At 37.8% G+C, this 24,127-nt stretch overlaps 2 protein-coding genes across 3 annotated transcripts in view; one reads left to right on the plus strand and one right to left on the minus strand.

The window, feature by feature from the left end:
• The window catches only part of LOC137284830 (caspase-7-like), a 654,824-nt gene that overhangs the window by 96,120 nt on the left and 534,577 nt on the right, over window positions 1-24,127 (minus strand). The window lies entirely within an intron of this gene.
• The window catches only part of LOC137284824 (ras association domain-containing protein 2-like), a 94,924-nt gene that overhangs the window by 11,096 nt on the left and 59,701 nt on the right, over window positions 1-24,127 (plus strand). The window contains exon 2 of the mRNA XM_067816823.1: window positions 13,516-13,610. Within this exon, the coding sequence (XP_067672924.1) occupies window positions 13,516-13,610 (95 nt within the window). The remainder of the gene's footprint in view (window positions 1-13,515; window positions 13,611-24,127) is intronic.

The raw sequence follows: 24,127 nt of genomic DNA on the forward strand, positions 1-24,127 counted from the left end.
AATGCAGTAACCCAACTCACTCACTTGCAATCAGGACCCCTACATTAGCCTGATTGCAGGAAGACAATATTTCCAACGTACAGAAGAGGCGACTAACGGGATCGGGTGGTCAGGCTCGCTGACTTGGTTGACACATGTCATCGGTTCCCAATTGCGCAGATCGATGCTCATGTTGTTGATCACTGGATTGTCTGGTCCAGACTCGATTATTTACACCGCCGCCATATAGCTGGAATATTGCTGAGTGCGGCATAAAACTAAACTCACTCACTCACTCACTCACTCCAACGTACAGGATGTGCTATCTGTAAATGATGTATGTGGTCCTGTCCAGCAAAGTGGGTTTATATACAACTGTGCCCTAATGAAGATCCAGGTTACAATTGATCTTGAGCTTCCAATGATTCTTACTAGAAAAAACTGGTATGATCGGGTGGGCAGACTGTTTGAGTTGGTTGACTTGTACCAAAGTTGTTAGTCCTAACGCGATTATTTACAGACCGCTGTCATACATTGCAGGGTGAACTGTTACACAAGCAAACAAAACTTTTAATTGTGGCTTGGATATCTATTTTGAATGATCGTAGTCTTTTGATTAGATAAATGAGTGGGTATGGCTTTATGCTGCTTTTGGCACTATTCCAGCAATATCACAGCAGGAGACACCAGGAATTGGGCTTCACACGTTTTGTGCGTGTAGGGAATTGAACCCGGGTATTTCGAGTGGTGAGGAAACACTTAAACCACTATGCTACCAAATGGCCCTTCATGATTAGGTCTATATGTGGAACAATGTATTTATGTGAAAATAGTAAAAACCTGCTGCTTTATGTTTCATGTTGAAATGTGATCCTTCATCATTCTGTATGAAGTCATCTTGGACTGTGTCACCGATTGATCTCCATGTTGGAGCAAATAATGATCAGGAAACAGAAGAGTTAACACAAATTATTGGTCATGAATATAATATCCCTGAAAATTAGGGTCATAAATCTATGCTGTCTCCCATCAATACCCAACTCAATGCTACAGTCGACAGAACGGCAATAGCAATCTAAGTACAGGCCTGATTGACCAAGTGAATAATTGATAAAAAAAATATTGCATGCTGTATTGGAACCAATGCTTGTTTTGTTGCTGTGCAGTCATTAAAGATGGATGGAAGATTGTATCGGTTTGGATTCTCTTCAAGCACCATCATTGTGGTTTCCTGACAACTGTGCATGCATACTGATTTGTTTAGTGTCATGTTGCACATGATCAAGTCAGAATTAGTGTGAAGAAAATACTTTGCTGATGAAGTTGCTGTTCTTTTGGTCTGAGTGTTATTGAGAGAAGTCCTAGATTTCAGAATAAGAAATGATTAGGTTACATTTACTCTGTTGTTCATACATGAAATCAACTTTCACTGTATCAGAATTCATTTTATCATTTTTCCAAAAGGATCCTTTAATTTTGATGATCAGTAGGAAAGGTTCAGATTTTAACATTATTGAATCTTTTTTATATTTCCAATGTGATTGCAGAGAAATGTAAGTTTCCAGACAGTAAGTTAAGATGTAGAAGATTTACAAGAAATGTGTTTGTTATGTTTGCTTGGTTCATGTGTACAGAGGACAGGGTTTGACCAGCAACATGTCAGAAGCGTGCCAACAGAGATGGCTTTGTATGTCTCTGTAACCAGTGACATTGCTTAGGAGATGTGATCTCAAGGCCACGCCTACATGACCACTGTTTTAAGACTTTAGGTTTAATTGATTTTCAGCTCTGAGTGTCTGCCATAAGAGGTGATTTCAGGGTTCCCTCTGATGCAGAAAACCTGCATACATGATGCAGTGTACAGTGAAAATATGCATTAACAACAAACACTGTGTTGCTTCTGATGCAATAAAATCACTTATCAAAACCACACAATTCAGTACTAAATTTGATTGATTTCTGATTTTAAACTGATTTGAAAGTACACACGATAATTCTTTAGAATTCAGACTAAGATGCATATATCTGAAAGAAAAATTTATTATTACTTGAAAATCGATTATATTTGTTTGACCACCAAATTTTTATTTTGACTCCTCGCAAAAATTTGGAGAGTCAACCTAACCCACCAAATGTAAATGTTTGAGGGGAATTCTGAATTTGCAGTACGGTCAGGTGGACATTATAGAGTAAATTTGGGGAGAAGTTTGTTGGAAGATTCTTGACTTGAGCAAGTTGTGATGTCACAATTTTACATCATGCTCCAATTCAGAGCTGGCTTGCGGACTGCAGCTTCAAAGAAAACTTGTAATCATAACTGGCAAGTTTATTTATGTAAATCACTATATATTTTATTTGTAACTTTGTCGAAGCTTGATTGTTTACAGAGTGCTGTCAAATAGGTGAAATATTGCTGAGTGCGGGCGGCATTAAACAATTCACTCCAGGATAGTGATAGATGGATACCAGATCATGTTGCACTGACTTTAGAGGCTATAGGAATTCAGCTCATGTCACCATTAACCACTTGTTAGCACCCACAGTTCAACCAGTGTCAACTGAACTACTATATCCAAATGGCCTACATTAAGGAAGGATTACACTGTGGCTGAGTGGCAGTGTTTCACTTCCATAGACTGCAGTTACTTTGAAACAATACCACTCACTCACTCCCTCATGGAATGACTGATAGGAGTAGAAATGTTCACACTTAGTAGCATATATTAGGGTAGTGTGCACATTTGACAAGAGAATCTGTGAAGTGTGCAGTGTCAAGGATTCTTTATCAGTATTCAGTGTGAGGTCAGACAAGTCCATACTGATACTAAAGAAAGCTGTGCATATGTTATGTACTTCATGCTTCATGTTGGCATACTCTAACAAAAGTGAAACATTTTGTGACACTTCTATGCACATAAGTCAGTGGTTCTGTCAATAGCATTTGTGACAACACTGAAACATGTTGGCACAATACATGATATGGACTGACAAACGTTTAGCCAGACTACAATAATCACAGATTATGGCTAAGTTATATAGCCTAGTGACCTGTGTGTACCTTAATGGTGACATAACATGGATTTTAGTAATCCTTCATTCTTAACTATGGCAGGTTGTTACATGTACTTTGATGAAAGACATACTGTCATCAAACAACTGTCACTTTGACTACAGTATGTTAATTATTTAATTTTAACTGAAATCATGAAGCAGAGGGTGATGACTCAGGATTTTACCCTACTTAAATTAATTCTTATATTCAAAGTATTGGTAATTTTATCAGTCAATTGTAATGCAAAGAGCAAGAACTATCAAGATTTTACAGTTGAAGTTGGTACACATCCCACCTGAATAATAATGAAGTGAGCAGGCTGTGGAATGTAACTTAAGTGGAGGGAGTTTTGTTTTATGACTTTATTGTTTTTGCATCATGGTTACTTTGTTATTTCTATGTATTATATATAGAGAATCTTACCCAAGTGTCTACTTAAATCACATATATCAACATAATTGATAAAGAAACACATATCCGAGGAATGCTAAGGATATTTTTACCTTTATCAACGAGTGTTGATATGATTGATGTCAGTAGACATCAATGTGAGATTCTATTTATCATCCAAAATCATTTGATTTTTTATTTTGATCAATATATAGTTTTAAAAAAAAACAGACAGTGGAGTGCATCTGAGTACAACAGCTTTTGATGGTAGTCATAGGAGTGAAGTGTAGATGCTAGTTGAATGTAAATGTCAACACAGTCACACATGAAGAGAATGCTTGATTGGACAATGTGTTAGCCAACACAGGAAGAAATAAAGGGGATGCATGCAGCAGTTTTGATATCACCTCATTGCAATGCAGTGATGTGTGGATGTGATGTGATGTCACAGTGATGTGTGGATGTGACGTGATGTCACAGTGATGTGTGGATGTGATGTGATGTCACAGTGATGTGTGGATGTGACGTGATGTCACTGTGATGTGAAGGAAATGAAGATCTAACAACTGATTACTTGTGATGTTAACTCCATTCATCAGTGCAAACTACCTCTTACTCACTGAACTCTAAATTGATTCAGTTAATGAGATATTCATTTTCCTAGCTTGCATGTACAGACACCTTGTCCAAATTGTACTGAGGATGATCTTCTGTTTTTGAAGTCCCTTTGCCTAAACAATAATAACCTTTCAGAGCAGTTTCTGGTGCCCCTTGGTTGGCATAACTTGCCAAGGCTAGACCAGTTTTATTTTTTGTTTTACATATTTGCTGGTCATATTTTTTAAGAATAAGAACAAAAATAAAAGTTAATTTTTCCCACTCAAAAAAAATTAATCCTAATGATTTCATTGGCCGAAAATGTAAACTTGAGAAAATTAAAACAAGTTTTTTTACCCCACATACACCTATTAAATGGCCCAAAATGTTATACCCTTAGTATTTAGAAGGAATATTACTTTGACTGGTGATTTTATGTTTATTTTTTTCCCTCCTGCCTTTAGGTTTTCTAGTCTGGCCTAAAGAGAAAACTAAGAAATTTGGAACATCTGAGTCTGATATTAGTTAATCTGGCCTCACATGGCGTGACAGATTAACTATAGTAACTAGAAAGAATCAGAGTTCCTTATCAGTGTTTGAGTAGTATAAATATACAAATGAATGAAACAAGTAGAAAGTCAAACTGATAGGATTAATTGTTTCTGCTTGCTCTGTATAACAAGGAAAAGACTATGATTTCAATATTCCTTAGTATGAATATTAATTTTGTGTAAGGTGATGGTGTTATTTGTGATGAAAAGGCAGGAGTCCCACACAAGATGCATTCTGTTCACATCCATGGAAACTGAAGCAGACAATTATGGAAACAACCACATCCATGAGTAATGTCAATGCTACATTTTCTGAAAAAAATATGTGAAAACTCCACGAAACTCATTTAGAAGCTGTTAAAAAAAGAGTGTTGCAGTATATCATGGTGAATGTGCAGTAGGTTATTTTCATCACGAATATTGCCACCAGGATATTGTTTCCGCAGACTTTAGACAGATAGTTCCACAGCACTCGTGACAATGATGTGGAATTGTATGTGGCTCTGCTTGTTGGCCTATTACATTGAGTCTCTATTGATCCAGAAGAGGCTTCAGTGTGGTTGGCCCTGTATCATGCACAATGCAGGAATGCTAGATGCTGAATGTGTGCAAGCAAAAAAATTATACACTTGCGGCTTGTTGCTTTCAGACAGATTTCAGTTTAAACATATGCTTGTTACATGGATGGTTGTGTATATAATGGAAGTAGTTGTAGGAGACTAGTGCCAGGTCAAGATAGTTCTGACAGTTTTGTTAGGCTTGTTTTGGTTCTGTTCCAACAGTTTTCTCTTGGTATTTTGCTGTAATTGGCATTATCCTATGGAGCAGAACACTGTCTAGTACTCTGTGAGTTTTATGGGCAGAAAGTGACAGAGTGCTTTGTCGTTTGTCTTCACAAGGTATCTAAGGTAGAACAGATCTTCTGTACACACATAATGCTTCTCGCCCTTTAGTCATCCCGGGCTGGACAAAACCTCATGCTGGTCTCATTGTGATAATTTTGAAGCGAAAATTATCAACAATTATCTCATACATGGTACTTTGTGGGTGTCTAAGAAAGAAGTCAAAGATTAATCTCAGCTCTATCCATCCTCAAGACAATACCCCACTGTCATTGTTTTTCAGATGAGGTTATCTGATGTTTTACACAACATAACTGATTTAAAAAAAGAAGTGATTCCTGTTGTGTTTGATGTTACCAGAGTGTTTCAGAAGGACTGTTATGTGTTACAGAAATCACCAGCTTATTTGTGAAGTGGTTGCCTTCTATGGCTGTATCTCGTCACTCCTGCACATTAAGATAAATACTCAGTGGTCACTGGTTTCTGCTGGTTGAGATGAAACAACAGATGTTAAAATGTTTGGATAAGCAACACTATACATGCCTCAAGTCTACTGGCTAGCGACCAGTTATCACCATTTTTTCTTAGATTTGTTTGGCAATTTCCATAGTAGTTTCTCAACCTGATGAAATAAAAGGTTTCTTGATGATAGATTAGCTATTCACTGATGTATCTGGCTTGTTTACAGTGTATGATCTTGTCTTTCTGTAAAGTGGCCAATGAGAAGCTCGGCAGTACATATTGTGCTTTCCAAACACCTAACAGGAACAGTTATTGCCACTTCATATTGTTTATGTTATTTCCCAAATATGACATAAAATTTGTAATTAAATTACCTTTCCAGCCTTTTATTTGTGGATATGTTTTTTGAAAATAAACTTTAATGTAAATCATGTCAGATTATTTAAAGGTCACATGCAACCAAAAAATCAAACATAATTTAAACACAATTGTCACTTATTCATGACATCTAATATACATTGCTGCTTGTTAAAAAACAAACAAAATTATTAGCATACAATCGCGATTCAAAAGTGCAATATTTTGTACTTGGGCTTACTTCCCTCGAAACGAAGTCCTCGGGAGACTGAACCCAGTCATAGCGGGTGGCTGTGCACTGAAGGGTAACGATGACTTCCGATTGGCTGGTTCATTTGCTGATACGCTGAAGGCTCATTGTGTGTACAGAAAGATGATCTGTTTGATGGGCCTTTTATAAGTATGGCTAGTCACGAGAAAGTAAGATTCTTTATGGATAACAACTTCTTTTATTGTACTTGATGCATTGTTTCAGTATGGATTCATATACTGTTGTCAAACAAAATCATTTAAACTGGAATAAGTTGTTATCCCTAGAGAATGTATATAGAGATGTTAGGTTTTGTAAATACACGTTTTCTGAATTTGAGTTCGATCAAATCAAAAATCATCTCAGCAGAGATGGTGAACTACTGGGTGACTGGAAATTGTCATTCATCCAAGAACAAAGCAGGACTTGAAAGAGTTTGCACCAAAAAATGGATGTAGTTTGTTTGCAACCCACAGACATAAAAACTTGTCATGTGTACAAGTATCACACCTGTCTAATTACGTAATGTGGCAGAGACTGGTCTCTGGTGCACGAGTCGTAAATCAATTTATTTTGTTTATGGCTTATAGCCTGATAGGTGTTAAGTTCAAATTGCACGTGGTCAATGATTGAAGCAGTCTATTGTATATTGTCTTTAGCAGACAGGCAGGCAAGCAGACATACAGGTGTCAATAAACCAGACATGGAGCTTTCTCTGTGACAGAGGCTGCTTACTACAATCAACAAGCTTGTTTATGTAATGAGTAGATTATTTACTTGTTTGTGTACACCACCAAGATTAGACTACTGCTCACGAACTCAAACTCCACGAACCTATTCACTGCGCATGCGTTATGGGTGCAGCGCAGCACAGCTGTTGAAACAAGTTTTCCCCCAAGCGCTGGGGTGAATTTAGTGAATCGTTTGAACTCCGATTTCGTGGGCTTTTTTTTCATTGTGTTTTTTTCAACTTTGTAGACTGAATTGGCACTTTTCATGATTTGTTTTGGTCGGTGCATGCCTAAAGGTATCAGAATCTGCAAAGTTGTGTTTTACGTTGCATGTGACCTTTAAGTTTTAACCATGCATTCAGCATAGCAGAGACAAGATCGTAGAAATGTTCAAATGGTTCTGTAATTATCTTTTCTGGGAAATTGTATGCAAAACCAGTAATAGATACTACTTTGTTAGTAAAACCACAAGTTATACTATATTGGTCTAACTTTCTAGGATTTTCTTCTTGAAAGTTACACCCCCAACATGTCGATCACGTGACATTCCCAATCCCATTATTATTATGATAGAGAAAAAGTATCTTTTTCTATTCATTTGGATTTTTGTTTGCTGCCCATGGAAATATTTTGGTATTTGCAAGATCTTTCTGAGAAAGTCATGTGGAAAAACAAGGAATTTGATACTATCAGATACGCTCATGTGCTATAAGGAGAAAGTGGCAAAAACTGGTACGCAGTGATAACTGGTCGCTACCCATGGCTTAGATAACAAGCTGTAAATACGTGTATATAATGTACCACAAAGCCATTGTTTTTATGTGTTACTTTTTTTAATGTACTTATGATACTCTCTTCTGGATACTGATAAAAATGAATGTTCTGTGTTATATACTTTGGCCCCATGTAAGAGTAAGTGTAAGTAAAAATATAAAAGTCAAGTAAAAACACATACATGATACAATAGGAAGAAATGTTATGTCCTGCTAGAGACCAAACAACTTGTTACAGAAGAGGATTTGGGGCTCAGTAATAGTTTATCATATCATACAGATATATGTTGGAATTCTAAGCATTAGTACACCTGTGGAAAAATTTCCCTGATCAACATTTACCCCAACTTTGTATATGTGTACCCCCGTTATCCCAAATCCTGTATCCACCCCAGTAGTGGCCAGCATGGTATGTATGTTGTACTGAAGAGAATAAATGTGAGGATGTACATGTATATGTAAATACAGAATTTGTTTTGTAACCCTTTATGTAACAAGAAAATAGCTGTTTAGCATTATTTTCATGATGTAAGCCATTTACAATGTATGGTACTGTTTAAAAAGAATTCAAGCAAAGAGACATTGAATTGTCCACATGTTGTACAATCTGACAATTTTTCCCACTCTCAGAGAGTGTAAGATTACACAGCTTCCACTGTATGTGACTTGAGGCAGGACCCACCTACTCTCATCCCTTGGACACTAAGGGTTACATATAATATTCGATTATGCTAATTCGGTTTTGGTTTCTGGAAAACCGTGTGCTTGTCAAAACCTAAAACTGGGTTCTGAAACTTCGAAACCATCTCCAAGGCAGGTTTCAGCTTTGTGTTCTATCACAGCAAACTTGGTGGGAACACAGCTTGTAAGATCACTGAATGGAATCATGTTACGGATGATCTTTAGGACATGATATACATGTACCTGTAAGACTTCCATCAATACGTCCAAGACACCCTTTGGTTCTCTCTTGACTTTGAACCTCTGCATGACTTTAAACGCACAATGGCCTGAGATCCAGTCAATTTTTTGTTCTGTCAATATAAGGGAGTTCCTCAGTTACATCATCAAACATTTTGAAACTGTGGAATCTGAAACACCAAACAAATTGGCAATGTGCGTAATGCTGTGAGAGGCACCAATGTATTTGGAACCAGATGGCAAAAGTTTCCCTTTGCAACCATGTATCCAAAACTAGACACCTGTTCATGACAGGAGAAACCAGTTTCAGAAACCCAAACTAGTTTCACAATAAATGAACAGACCCTAATTGTGACATCACACAATTGTTCCCTTCAGAACAATGATGTAATTTTTTTCTTCGCTTTCAATCAATGCGGGATAGTATATGTGATACATTTCGTGATTTGTTTTGTGATGTTTAACATAATTTAATGTAGACCGGCAAGGTTCATAGGAGTGTCCACTTACCGATATGTCAATTTGTTGAGCAGACATTCATCCCTTGTGCGTACAAGATCACTGACACACGAACAGTGGAGTATTCTAGTAGTTAAATGTTCCTAAACTTTCAGGTTATGTTTAGGTTTGACCAGTATTCTGGTTGTTGAGTGAAATATGAAGCATATGATGTTAAGAATAATAGATTCTTGTTTTTTGCATAGAATAAGCTTCAGTTTTGATTCTGTTTTCAAGCTAAAATTGTCAGAAAACAGTGAAAGAATCTACCCCAAAGCATTGCTCTATGCAACAAACAAGAACTTGTTATCCATAAATTTATCTTGAAGATAATTGTTCCAATTTAATCATGAGATGATGAAAAAAGATGACATTTTGTTGTAAGTTTTAAATGTAGAGCCCATCAAAGCGGAGCAGAAAAAGGTCAGATTTAAGAGTTATTTTACCACCTGGATTCAAAGAGATACCAGACATTGTTCATTTAAAAGAAGACGTGTGCTTTCTTAAGACATTGGTCAGCTCACAAGGAAGTACTTACACCTTGCCTGTCAGCTATGCTCACAAGGATGTGTTACGTTTTTTAGCTGATGGGATACAGAGGAGAAAGTACTTGTACCAAATTCCAACCCTGCTTTTTCAGACTTAGAGACAGAAGGACCTGCTGCCTCTTCTTTTGATGTGACAGTCTCCAGTTTATGGCTGATACGAGATGATCTCAGTTTTTATGATAAATACTAGAGTTTATTTTGTTTTTTTAATTTTTCTGTAAAACACGCATATAGGCATGCTCATCTCAGGCTGACAGTGTGTTGTTAATTTATAACTAAAACGTATGACTTGTTAAGTTCATGTTAGTTAATTAACTACAGTGGAAGCTGTCTATACCGGCACTCATTAAGACTGAAGAAATAATCCGTTTTAGACAGTGTGCCGTATTGTAGGGCTGATGATAAATGTAAACACGTTCATGTTAACCTAATTAACTACAGTGGAAGCTATCTAAACCAGCACTCATTAGGACCTAAGAAATAATCCGTTTTAGACAGTGTGCCGTATTAGGACAAAGATTTTACGCCAGTGTTGACAACTTGCCAGATTGGACAGATGCCGGTTTTGACAGTTTATACTGTAGTTACCTATGAAAATTTACATTTATTTGTGTTTCAAACATCCAAGCTAAAAATAGGTTGAATACAATCTGTCAACCACTAAATATGAAAGTGGGACATTACTTCTAACCTTTACGTACATGCTCATTTATAAATGAATTTGTACATTATCAATTATCTTTCTTGCTGGTGTAACCAGGCCATTGTTTTGTTTTTCTTAATGACTTTAAGGGTTATTTTTTTAGTCTGAAAGCTTCTGTCACTTGGCTTATCATTTTATTCTGTGTTTGACGTCAACCAAAAACCAGTTGTGGTAAACCCCAGCCTAAAGCACATAGAAGTGTTGTCAGTGACTGACTCCCACAGACACTTGTCTGCTCGCTGCCATGTGGGAAGAGATAATGTCACAATCGATTGTCACTCTTAGAGGTTGTCATGTCCCATGTGTTTGTTTCTCAAGGAGACCAAGGCCTCAATTGATTACTGACAGGCTTATGAATGGGGAGGTTGTATTGTGGAATGGTGCAATGCTAAGCTGTTGGTCAGAGATATTTGTTCTGGGAGCATGATAATTATAACATCACCGCGCAGGGGTGTAAAGAGTAGCTGTTACTATAGGTTCAGCATCTGCTTGATTTGAAATCAGGTTTTATCCTTGTCAATAAGAAGAAACTGCATGAAAAGATGCTTAAAAGCAAAAATGTTTCTTAAATTTTTGAAACTTTTATGTTATCATTTTTGTCTTTCATGTTTCATGATTCAAAATGGTCCAAAGGATTTTGCTTTGACAATTCCTATTGAGTGTTATTGAACAGCTTCAGTCTAACCATGAACTAATTGAGCCAAATATTTTCCTTTAAATGTGTTGCTTGCATCATATACTTATTGGGCTTATAATATTTATGCTGCAAACATGTACAATGAATTTGTTTACCCCTCTGTAAATGGTCTTCATTGGATGAATACTGCTTAAATTCTTAACCCAGGTACGTGGTGTGTGTAATAAGGAATTGTTAACAAGATCTTTAGTGCACCACTTCAATGGACCAAGTGTAGGACTCAGTAAATCCTGGCTCTAAGCAGGGCTCCAGATAATTTTTCAACATGAGCAGTATGTACGCCTAATTTTTTTCAATATAAGAGTAATAGTGAAAGTTATAGTATTGAATGGAATTTAATGGTGTGTAAGTAATCTTGTGTTTTGTTTCACATATGCACCACAACCTTGCTACTCAGGTCAATAAACAATGAAGCAATACTTTTTCAGATGAATATGTCCGTAAATGATTCTAAGACCGTACACCATTGCTGTGGTGCGTATCTGCTACGTCTTCTGATTTTTTTCCTACCGTATCAGCATATTTTTTATCCATACATCTGCTGATACGGCCTTGTCAGGAACCCAGCTCTAAGACAACCACAACTCTTCAACACTACTTAATAACTGTCAGCACTAAGCACTACTTGGTGCAGTCTTGTTTGATGGAGTTTTTTCTTATATAACATGCATAGCAACTGTCAGTGACCATGGAGTGATTATATCACTGCTGTGTACATTACATCGATGACCTTCTCAACACTTCTTAATCATGCCTTGTAATCCGTGTTGTAATCATAATGCTATGGCTGTGAATACTAGAACATTGCTTTTGTGATGGTCCTATGGGGAACACATATCAGGATGCAATACATTGATTAAACCAAACACTTGAAACTGAAAGTAGTGTTTTAAAAGTTTTTCTGCCTAATTTCCTTCAGAGGAAGAGTTGTGGCAGAGTTCTTACTTGTATGACTGAAGCACAGTAGTGAAAGATTTCACATATAGCTGGAATGTTGCTGGATGCAGCATAGAAGTCACACATTTGGCCCCACAGACTTATGTCCCTTTGACTTGTTGTCAGGATTTGCTGATTATGGGTTCGAATCTCTGATTTGCCACAACATGACCTTTTAAAAAGTAACAATGTCAACAAAAGTCAACGAATCAAACTTTGGTATGAAATCCACATTAAAGAGGTCGTGATATATCATACTATGTTATATGAATACTGAAAAAATGTGCGATCGTGTAACAAATTGCAGTAACTATACTGAAGGGACAAGCAACAGTAATTGCATGTAATTATCATGCTGAATGGAGACATTCCCCTTAACATGGATCATTGGTTTGTGAATAGTTACAGACTACCCTGATGTCACTAGAATGCATCTAGTGAGGCCACACAATCAAACACATACATAAGTAGCAAGCCACACAAGTCACAAGTGGAACTTGTAGAAGATGAACTAGGATTAAGAAACTGCTAAACAGCAACTGAGAAAACATATAACCATTGTCATACGAGTGTCAGTTGCCATGGCAACCTTATGTTATCTGACATTGTGAAGCTGATATGTAGGATATGTTTAAGGAATGTTTGTGAAGAAATTAAGTTGATAATATCATCACCTTCATTTACCCCCCTGGTCATTGTTTAAGTTACTAGAACAAAGGTCATAGGTTCCCTATGGAAAATCTGAACAGAAATATCTCTATCTCACTTAACACTATCTCTACCCCATACTATCACCAAGATAAGACTTGTGAACCATCTTGTTGTAGATTAGAAGGGGCTTTGGGGTAGCTGAGTAGTTAAAGTGGTCGCTCATCATGCTGAAGACCAGGGTTTGATTCCCCACAAGGGTCAAAGTGTGAAGCCCATATCTGGTGTCCCCTGTTGTGATATTCCTGGAATATTGCTAAAAGTACCGTGGAACTAAACTCACTCACTCACTCATTTTGTACATGGGATGGATGAGACAAGAATAAGGTCATAATTGTTCAAGATGCCATATTTTCTGCCAAGAATCTGATACTGCAGGTTGTTACGCCTAATTTTCCACCCAAATGTTTACAATACTTTAGTGTTAAGAAAGAATCCATGTATTTTGTACCAACATGTTGACAGTGTATATTTGTGTTTTAGGGTAAGAAGGTGCTGACAGTATATTTGTGTGTTTCAGCGGAGCGCAAGACGTCACTGGGGCGAGACTGGCACCCCAACTGTCTGAGGTGCAAGGAGTGTGGGAAGGTCCTCACCCCTGGACAACATGCAGAGGTAGGTGCAGCTCACACAACTGGACAAGGTGGGAAGGGTTTTTGGGGCAGGAGGGATGGGGCTTATGTGTCCTCTACTTAGATTCAAATCATAGATCCAGTTTATTCCTCTTAACACTAGACATTCAGCATGTGTTGATTTAGGCTTGTTTCTGCACAAGAAGACTTTTGAGTTAATCCAGGTTTTAGATGGAACTATTTCATATTCTTAAACCAAATGTTGAGCACATTCAACACTTTGAAATGCCTCACTCTATTCCTTCTAGCTATTGACCTGTGAAGGTTCCGGGGTAGAATAGGCCTTCAGCAACCCATGCTTGCCATAAAAGGCGACTATGCTTGTCATAAGAGGCGACTAACGGGATCGGGTGGTCAGACTCGCTGACTTGGTTGACTCATGTCATCGGTTCCCAATTGCGCAGATCGATGCTCATGTTGTTGATCACTGGAATGTCTGGTCCAGACTTGATTATTTACAGACCGCCGCCATATGGCTGGAATATTGCTGAGTGCGGGGTAAAACTAAACTCACTCACTCACTCACTCAACCTTCTAGCTATTTCATGGCGGTATAATAACAGTAGATGTTGTAGAAAGGGGTGGACCATTAACTTCAACAAATGGAAGATATGATTAATAATGTATATGCACATCTGTATTTAATATACTGTGAGTAAAAGAAATGCAAAAAAAATGAAGCCTCATAAAAGTAAGTCTTCAAATGTGTGTCTCTCAATTTAAAAACTTGACAAAAAAATAGTTTGCAAATCTGTTGCTGTTCAGTATACATCATTTGAATAACTATGTGTTGTTCCGACTGATGTAGATAAGTTAAATATTTAGAGAATAACCTTAAAAACTGATGTACAGGAATTTACCCAATGAAAATAATTTTGAACATCTATTGGTCTCGGCATTAGGTGGCATAAGAAAGAAAGGGTACCAAACTGGGAACATCTATTGGTCTCAGCATTAGGTGGCATAAGAAAGAAAGGATACCAAACTGGAACATCCATTGGTCTCAGCATGAGATGACATAAGAAAGAAAGGATACCAAACTGGGAACATCTATTGGTCTCAGCATTAGATGACATAAGAAAGAAAGGCTACCAAACTGGAACATCCATTGGTCCCGTCATTAGATGACATAAGAAAGAAAATATTCCAAACTGGAACATTCATTGGTCTCGGCATTAGGTGGCATAAGAAAGAAAGGATACCAAACTGGGAACATCTTTTGGTCTCAGCATTAGATGACAAGAAAAAAAGGATACCAAACTGGAACATCCATTGGTCCCGTCATTAGATGACATAAGAAAGAAAGGATACCAAACTGGAACATTCATTGGTCTCGGCATTAGGTGGCGTAAGAAAGAAAGGATACCAAACTGGAAGGACAGACACTCTCCTATCCTGACAACTAGCAATATAGGTTAGAGCCTTGGTGTATTCATCTAACAGTACTCCAGCAGCTCTAAGGTGTGTTGAAACATCTATGTATGATCAAGAAATGAACTGTTGCAAACTGAATGCAAAACACATGCTCCTCAGACAAGGGTGTTAATACATCACTTCTAGACAGAGAGTTTCAGAGTGCAGTTTCATTTATTCCTGTGAGAAATTAACAGACAGGGTTTCCTCGAGTTGGCTTAATCAATGCACTTCAGACCTGTTATCATCAACAGCAGGGAGCCCATGGCCAATAAGCCAAAAATAAAAGCCATGTTGTATCTTGAGTGTGGAAGATTTCCCCATTGGGCTTGTGTACAAAAGGGTTAGTGTCTGCAATGGTGCAATGGTGGTTGGTGTCACTTACACAGCTAATGCACAACTGTCAGGAAATTAGGACTACAGGAAAATGTTGTATTAAGACTGTTTAGATGGCAATCAAGAAGAATCTTATTACATTATCCTTGTGTTGCCAGGTAACTCATCGGTGGAAATAACTTTAAAATTGGTAATGTACTCCAGTACACTGGCTCATGTAAAATCACTTGCCCTGATAGTTTTTCCACTATGCCTGCTGATTTTCTTGTTGATTTAATAAACAGACAATGTAAGTAACATTGGGAAGTCAACTGGACACTAGTACAGTGTAATGTACTAGACTTTGAAGTCGGACAATGGGTGATTAACTTACGCTTAAGATTAACAACCATGGGTAAATGAGGAATGACAGCATGGGATCCTAGATAGTATGGGGCTCTTAGATGATATAGCCCACCAGACAGTGAGGACCCTTCAGACAGCATGGGGTCCTAGATAGTATGGAGCTCTTAGATGATATGGGTCACCAGACAGTGAGGACCCTTCAGACAGCATGGGATCCAAGATAGTAAGGGGCTCTTAGATGATATGGGTCATCAGACAGTGAGGACCCTTCAGACAGCATGGGATCCTAGATAGTATAGGACTCTTAGATGATATGGATCATCTCAGACAGTAAGGGCTCATAGATAGTGTAGGACTCTTAGATGATATGGGTCATCTCAGACAGCATGGTCACTTTAGACAGCATGGAATCCTAGATAGACTGGGACTGTAGGATGGTATGGGTCTCCTCGGAGAGGACAATGATATCACATACTGTGGCCATTACAAACATTGCTAATCATATCAGACAGTACAGATCACTTCAGAATGTTGGGTCACTACAGACCATAGGATCACCTCAGACAATTATGCTATGTCACTTCAGACAATATGGATCACGTTAGACAATACAATCTAGGTAATTTCAGGAATGGAATGCATCACATGATATGGGTCACCTCAGACTGGACATACCTCTTCAGAAGGAAAAGGTACCATCAGGCTATGTAAATCTCTTTAGATAGTAAAGAGCACATCAGTGAGTGTGGTCACCTCAAATAGTACTGTGGTTCGTTCTCATTAGCCAGTAAGGATCACCTGAGATAATATAGATCCCCTCGGACAGTCACCCAATCTTTATTATACCTAAGTGCCTGTTAGTTGGTCTGTAAGAGACAAAATCATTTCAAAATAGTTACTCAGGCCTTCTGAGTGTCATTTTGTTTTGTAGACAGCTCAGTCATGCGTCTGAAAATATATACCAAGATGCAAGTTCAGCAAGTTATTTTGTGGTTCATGTCTCAACCTCCAATCAGAAAATTGTATTTCATGAATAGTTTTACCATAGGAATTTTGCAGAAGTATCATATATATATGTCTGATTCTCCTCATGGGGCAATTTCTCCCTCATCAATTGAGAGCATCTCTTTTGAATAAAGAGTGGAACCAGGAGGATGACTTTGTCATTTTGAGATCTGATTCCACTTATGCATGCTGAAAACCCTCACTGATATTCTGCACGGGATTGGGAAATAGGTGCTCTCGGCCAATTCCAAGGCACATGGAATGCCCAAAATAGGTCTGCCCTTCAAGAAGATTGGGTAAATAGATTTGACTAGATCTTCTATACGGAACAGGACGGCGACAGCCAGCAGAAATGTCATTTTCGTTAAGCATTGCTCTTTGCAAGATTTCTGATAATGGATTGGAATATATTCATTATCAATGTAGTGTTGGGAATAGATGTGATGAGTAGAGGTAGCTGGAAATGTTCAAAATTGATGAAATTGCTATAAAGAAATATGAAACAGTTATGAATGTATCGGGGAATTATTTCCTGGACGTATATTTGATTTTGCTAATTTCATATGAGCATATATTCACTGCCAAGGTTTACAGAATTTCTGCCAGTTTCCATGTTGGGACATTATTACTACAAACTTATTTAACACTACTGTATGTATTTCTTGAGAATTGTCTCTGAAAGCATGAATACCTTGTATCTCTATGTAGTGTTACTTGAGACATACCTGCGTCATCACATGTAAGAGTGGTGGCCTAGTGGTTAAAGTGTTTGCTTGTTGCAACAAAGTCCTGGGTTTAATCACTTACATAGAAAGCCCATTTCTAGGGTCCTCCAGTGTGATGATGTTTTTGTATAGGGAAAAGGGACATAAAAACATAAATATATGAATATTCTGTGCTTTGCTGATTTGGGTTTGTGCATTTACATCACATTGTTGCAGCTTGATACTGAAAAAAAAAGCAGTGGGGCAGTGGTGTAGCCTAGTGGTTGAAGTGTCTGCTCATCATCCCGAAGGCACTTCCTGTGTCTCTGTAATGCTTTGATATGCTGGACTTTGTGTAAAGAGCCTGTTGCCTCATCACTAAATAAATGACTATGACCCATGCACATGGGTACAATGTTGAAACCCATTTCTGGTGTCCTCCACATGATATTGCTAAAATAATGCTAGAGGCATTGTAAAACCAAACTCACTCTCTTACTTATATGACAATGCTTGATAAATTTTAGAATCAGAATCAAGATAGCTCGAATAAGACTAGGTAATGGTATGTGTGAGCAAATGTCTTATGTCACATTTCCCTGTATGCCTGTTATTGTAAGCAAGGCTGTAAGAACCACATACCATTGACAATACCGACTGGGAGGGTATGATGATATCAGTAGAGCAGACAGAGCTTGAATGTCAGATCCCTGGTGTTTGACGGCATGAGATAGGACTGACATTCTCTGACCCACAAAACATGCAGGAGGATATGTCACTGAGTCTGCACATCAGCATCTTCACAAAAATTGCTGCCATTTCAGTGAATAACCAAACATTGTTTTTTGTTTTTTTATACCTTCATGTCTATAGATGTTGCTGTTATAGAAATACTTGTCTTCAGCTATCAGATTCTATGGGTGAAACATCCTTGTGGTTTTTGCTTTTTATACCTTCATGTCTATAGATGTTGCTTTTATAGAAATACTTGGCTTCAGCTATCAGATTCTATGGGTGAAACATTCATGTGAAACATCCACAGAAATATACTGGACAAAATAATTGAGGAACATTTTTATAATTGATATTTCATTAGATTGTCAAGGAATAAATAGATCATAATTTCAAAATTTACATATATCCCTAACTATTTTTGTCCAGTATAGCTGTTTTAGAAGTATCGGTCTCACATTACACATACCGTTCCACAGCTGTGTCCAAATAAAGTGCAACCCATCTCACTATAAACTTAAAATTTGGAAAAGTTGAGGACCTTGAAAGGAAATTATCCACATCCCCAAACATTGTTACCGCCATTAAGATCGGAATCAATGGACAGTCTGTGTTGACATAATCTGGTTAAAGTGGCAATTGCCAGGAGATTAAACTTTCATTCAATAAATTGTTGCTCAAACTTTAACCCTCCATGGCTTAAAATGATGCTGAATAGATGAGAAATTGACTTTAGATTTATTGGGTGAAAGTGTATCTTTTTAATTCAGTGAAGTTTTTTTTTTTAATGAAGATGATTCATCCAAAGAATTATTTGGAAATTAGTCCCATGATGAAGTGTTGGTGTGATCATGTTCAGCTTCTGGGTCAGCCACAAATGTAAGTCATGTGTGGGTCAGCAGGCCAGTTCAGGGGTTAACAGGAGGTGTCCCAGAGTGTCCAGCCACTGACTCATCCCATTACTTCACACCAACAGGGGTTACACACTCATCTCCCAGTCTCTCCCTGAAGACACCACATGCATCCTGAAGATGTGTTGCCATTGCACAGCCTCCACACCTCTATGTATGGCATAGAGACACAGGCGCTTCACCTCCCGTCACCTAAGCCCAGACCCTGTTCTTGGAAACACGCTGTGCCAGTCCAGGAAGTCTAGGCCCCTGTACTTGTTGTGAAAGCAGCACTCAGTCACTTAGTGACATCTTGCTGAGGCCTAGGGGATTCCAGGAAGATTTATTCCTTGTCTGCTTTAATGACCATCCAGTGATGAAACCCTCAACCAATCCATTGTGTAAACACCATTGTGTGTCTTAGGAAATAATGGTTCCCATGCTTGTTGTATGAACCTTTCAGTGATAAGCATGAAAGGCAAATATGCTTGTCATAAGACATCAGGTCTTCAGGCTTGCTGACCTGGGATATACAGGGATAGTCACATTTAGCAAGCAGTACCTTCATGTTTTAAAGATATAGTCTCAGGTGTTACCATGGAAAAATGTTTTGACAACCTGACTTATCAAATGGCATCAACCCGTGAAGATCCGGGGTAGAATAGATCTTCAGCAATGCGTGCCACTAAAGGCAACTATGCTTGACATAAGAGGGACTTACAAATGGGATCGAGTAGACAGGCTTGATGACTTGGTTGACACATGTCATTGGCTCCCAATTGCGCACATCGATGCTCATGTTGTTGATCACTGGATTGTCTAATCCAGACTCAATTATTTACAGACTGCTGCCATATAGCTGGAATATTGCTGAGTGCGGCGTAAAACTAAACTCACTCACTCATTCTGTGATAAGATGTCCATCCAGTTTCTCCAAAGGTGAAGGGCGGTGGGGTAGCCTGGTGATTAAATCGTTTGCTTGTCAAGCTATAGATGTGGGTTCGATTCCCAACATTGGTACAATATCTGAAGCCCATTTCTGGTGTCCCCCCTCCATGATATTGCTGGAATATTGCTAAGAGCAGTGTAAAACCATACTCACTCATTCTTCAAAGTTCTGTTTCAGTGTTATGTAGATCTCTTGGTTGAAGCATTCACATTTCAATACAACAGAAATTGTCCACTGTTGTTATTATGACTCTGTTCCTAATGTTTCCTCTCTTCTTTCTTACAACATTACATTGATAAAATTTCATACTTGCCTTTGAATACACAATGCCTGTTAGAGTGAATAATTATGTGTCTATTACATTAAATATTCATTGCTTTATTGTGTAACTAGAATTGTCAACTTCTTAATCATTCATCATCACTGTCCTAGAAAACAATGCACTTAAGAAAGTGGTCTAATGTAACATTTGGGAATTATTTTAAATTGTATCACTTTTTATGTTCAACACGTAATTGTCAGTCTGTGATATGAACTACCAGTTCATATTCCATTTTTCCATTTTTGTAAAGGGTGTGTGCTGAGTTATAAGCTGGTAGTCACATACATCATGCTGAGAATAATAATCAGATCACACATGGAACTCCACTAAAAAAAATACCGTAATCTGTACTTAACTCAGAGAATGCCATCTCAAATATATATAGTTATGTTGTTGACATACGATCATAATTACCTACCAGTCATCAACATTATGATAGAATTTCACATGCATGAAGATATTTCACTTGTATCCCCCTTCCTCTTCCATATGCCCCTATAGGATACCGTCTTAAAATATTTACTTCCTTTTTGAAGAAAGCAAATAACTTTAGATTGTGCCCCAAAAGAATAACATTTATTGTTTTGTAATTAATATGTTAGCTATAATTGTTGCCTCATTTCAGTCATCTAATATTACAATCATTGATTGGGATTGTTATTTTTTAAATCCTTAAAGAATATTTTTTTAGTGGGGAAAATGTTTCATTCATTTTATTAAATCTTTAATCAACATGTTTTCAAAAGTTTAATCAAAGCACTTGTGCAAAAACCAAACGATCATTCATACACTGAGATTGGTAATTGGCATTTTGACAGATTATCTTAAGGAAAGTTGAATCCCAAACATTTTCTGATTGTATGATTTATCATGAAGAGTGGAAATATGTTTCCCAACATCATCTGTCATGGAAGGAGGCCATTACCTAACATAAAGCCAGGAAATGGCCTCCTGCTAGCAGCCTCTAGATTCTACAAGTGGCACCACTTTTGACTGTTTTCTTTCAGGGATCATTTCAAAGGTTTACTTGGCTTTTTCAAATTCATAATTTGTTGTTGTCAACCCTGTATACAGTAGTTCCCAGTGAAATCATCTTGAAAGTTGGACAATATGTGAAACCCATTTCTGGTGTCTGCTAAAAGCAGTGTAAGACCATCCAAGCTCACTCACTTCTTGAAAGTTGGACTAACTTGAAAATCAGTTGACTGAAGAGTGACTGTCCTCTGGTATAAAGTTGGTAGCCCATTAATATAGAAAGATGAAAGGGAACTAATAGTATCTGTGGAGTGTAATGTGATAACCATTTTCTTGAATAATTTGTGATTGCATTGGGCAGGTCATTAAAATGATAAATTACTGGAGTAACACTGTCTGAACTTTCATTTAAGTAACATATTTGGATGCTTTGATGGTACTCTTTTGACCATGAAATGAAATATATGACTTCATTTTAATTTGTATGAAAACACATTATGGTCACAAGGTATCCTTCAAAAGTATAAACTTGTATCAAAAGGTATTAAAAATGTCTCAAAACATGTAAAGGCCATACAATACAAAGAGACATACAACACTAGGAGCGTTCTCTTTACTGATACACTATAATCTTGTGACCTGAGAAAAGGGTGAAAAAATAATTGGCTTTATAGTTTATGACACAGTCCCTTGTAATGACAAATGGCATCTGCAGTCTGGTGCTGCTAGATGAGTCTTCCCTTGTGACAGATCTTTGATGTGATGTGGTCAGCACCATCCTTGCCTCTGCTGCCATCCAAGGCTTTGGAATGAATAATCTGCAATATCAAATCTGAATATCTTGGATAACTGCATTGGAGCTTGTTTCCAATGTGCTACAGATATTGCTGGGTTGACATTCTGAAGAAAGCTTTTAAAATATTTCTGGGATAGTGTTTGGCCAAGAGGGATTCAGACCTCAGTGCACCATTCTGGCCCTTAGGGCTGATTACAGTCATGATTTGATGGTTAATGCATGTTAATGTCGGCTCATGCTATCAGCCCCTGTTTCACCTGGCTCAGTTAAGTACATAGACTTGAGTATTGGATCAGCTGTAGAGAACATTAGCTCACTACACTGACAGCTACTCCAGGTAGCTTTGCAGGCTTTCTTAATTCTCTTTGAAGTTTAGCCGTTACAAATGCTCCTCTGCCATCTGAGATATCAAATATTCTCTTGACCAAAGACCAGTTTCTAAAAACAATAATAGCTCTTCATTTCATAATTTACACTAGTTTGGAAATATACTTGAAACCTGTTTCATATAGATTCAGATTTAAGTTCTAACTGTGCTATTCGTTTTGATCAGATTTCTCATTGCATTTGGCAGAGTATAAATGGGGATCCTTAAGTCTGGTGGGTGGTGGGGTAGCCTAGTGGTTAAGGTATTCGCTCGTTATACCAAGCACCAGGGTTCAATTGCCCGCATGGGTACAGTGTGTGAAGCCCATTTCTGGTGTCCCCGCCATGATATTGCTGAAATATTTGTAGAAGCGGCGTAAAACCAAACTCACTCACTCATTAACTGTTTTCCTTTAGACTGGTTAATAATTGTGTACATGAGATTCAAACAGACTGTCATGAAACACTGTAGAAATGAACAATTCAGACAGAATAAGAAAGTGTAAAACATCTGAGTTTGTTAATACACAAGTCTTGACAGTCATGTTTGGATGGCGCGCACATTCAACTTGGTGCTCGCAGCATGTTCTGATCAACTCTCTCTCTCTCTCATGTTGTCAGTCAGGTAATCAATATTGACCGCTAACTGTGGATCCAGGACACTTGAGGCCAGCGCTTGACCTGAGCACACCTTGTCAGCTTGGTAGGGACATCAGTCCCTGGGCAGCTAGTTGACGAATGAATTGTGTGATTGTTGTGGCCTCGTATTGTCATCTGGGCAACAGAGTCTCTGTGTGCCCGTAGAACTGCTGTCCATTTGGGGTAATCCAGGGAGAATTGTGTGAGGAGTAACCAGCCTCATTTTAATTACATTTCTATGATTTTCTTGTCTTGTGTTTCAACCAGTGTCTCTGCTTTCCCAAAGATAATATTTGGAAGGGTTATTCTGTTTTTGGTTATTCATTTCATTTTTTTTAAGGAAATTTGGTTTGAGGTTTCTTTGATAGATTTTCAATCCACCTTTATGAAAAAGATTAAGCCATTTTGAATTAGACAAGTTGCTAGTTCATGGTTTCTCTTCTGGGGAAATCAATAATGGTTTGAAAAAGGCCAACTGTGGAGGTGAGGTGAGTTTTGTTAAGGTGTTGTGAGGAGGGATTAGGTGAGGTGAGGTGAGGTGTGTATATGTATATTCTTTTTACTCTTGATATTATCTAAGTTGACAGTAGGTGATCTCATTCAGTAGTTGTGTCTTAGGGCTGTCGAATAAAGATGACACTATCTTGTCTTTATTTCCATATACTGTGAACTTTGAAATAACTTTCGGAAATATATACCTATTACAACCTAAAATACCACTGACACCTAATGAAAATGTACTTCAAGAATACAGTGTTTCTCCAGATGCTGTAAGCCAGTTAGTTCATAAATTGAAGGATTATTTATTATTATTTATTATCAATGTCTTTGGGACATTTTCAAAGCATATCTATTTTACACTACAGTCCATTGTTACCACTTTCCAATTGTATCAAACTGGCCTGGAAATAATCATATTCAGGCAAAACAGACCCGACCACCCCAGCCATTTTTGCCTCGTTTTTATGAGGAATGTTAAGTGCTGGGAACCTGTATTTACCTTCCTCCTCACTAGTTGTATAAAGACA

The sequence above is a fragment of the Haliotis asinina genome, chromosome 5 (genome assembly GCF_037392515.1).
Source record: "Haliotis asinina isolate JCU_RB_2024 chromosome 5, JCU_Hal_asi_v2, whole genome shotgun sequence".
Lineage (NCBI taxonomy): Eukaryota > Metazoa > Mollusca > Gastropoda > Lepetellida > Haliotidae > Haliotis > Haliotis asinina.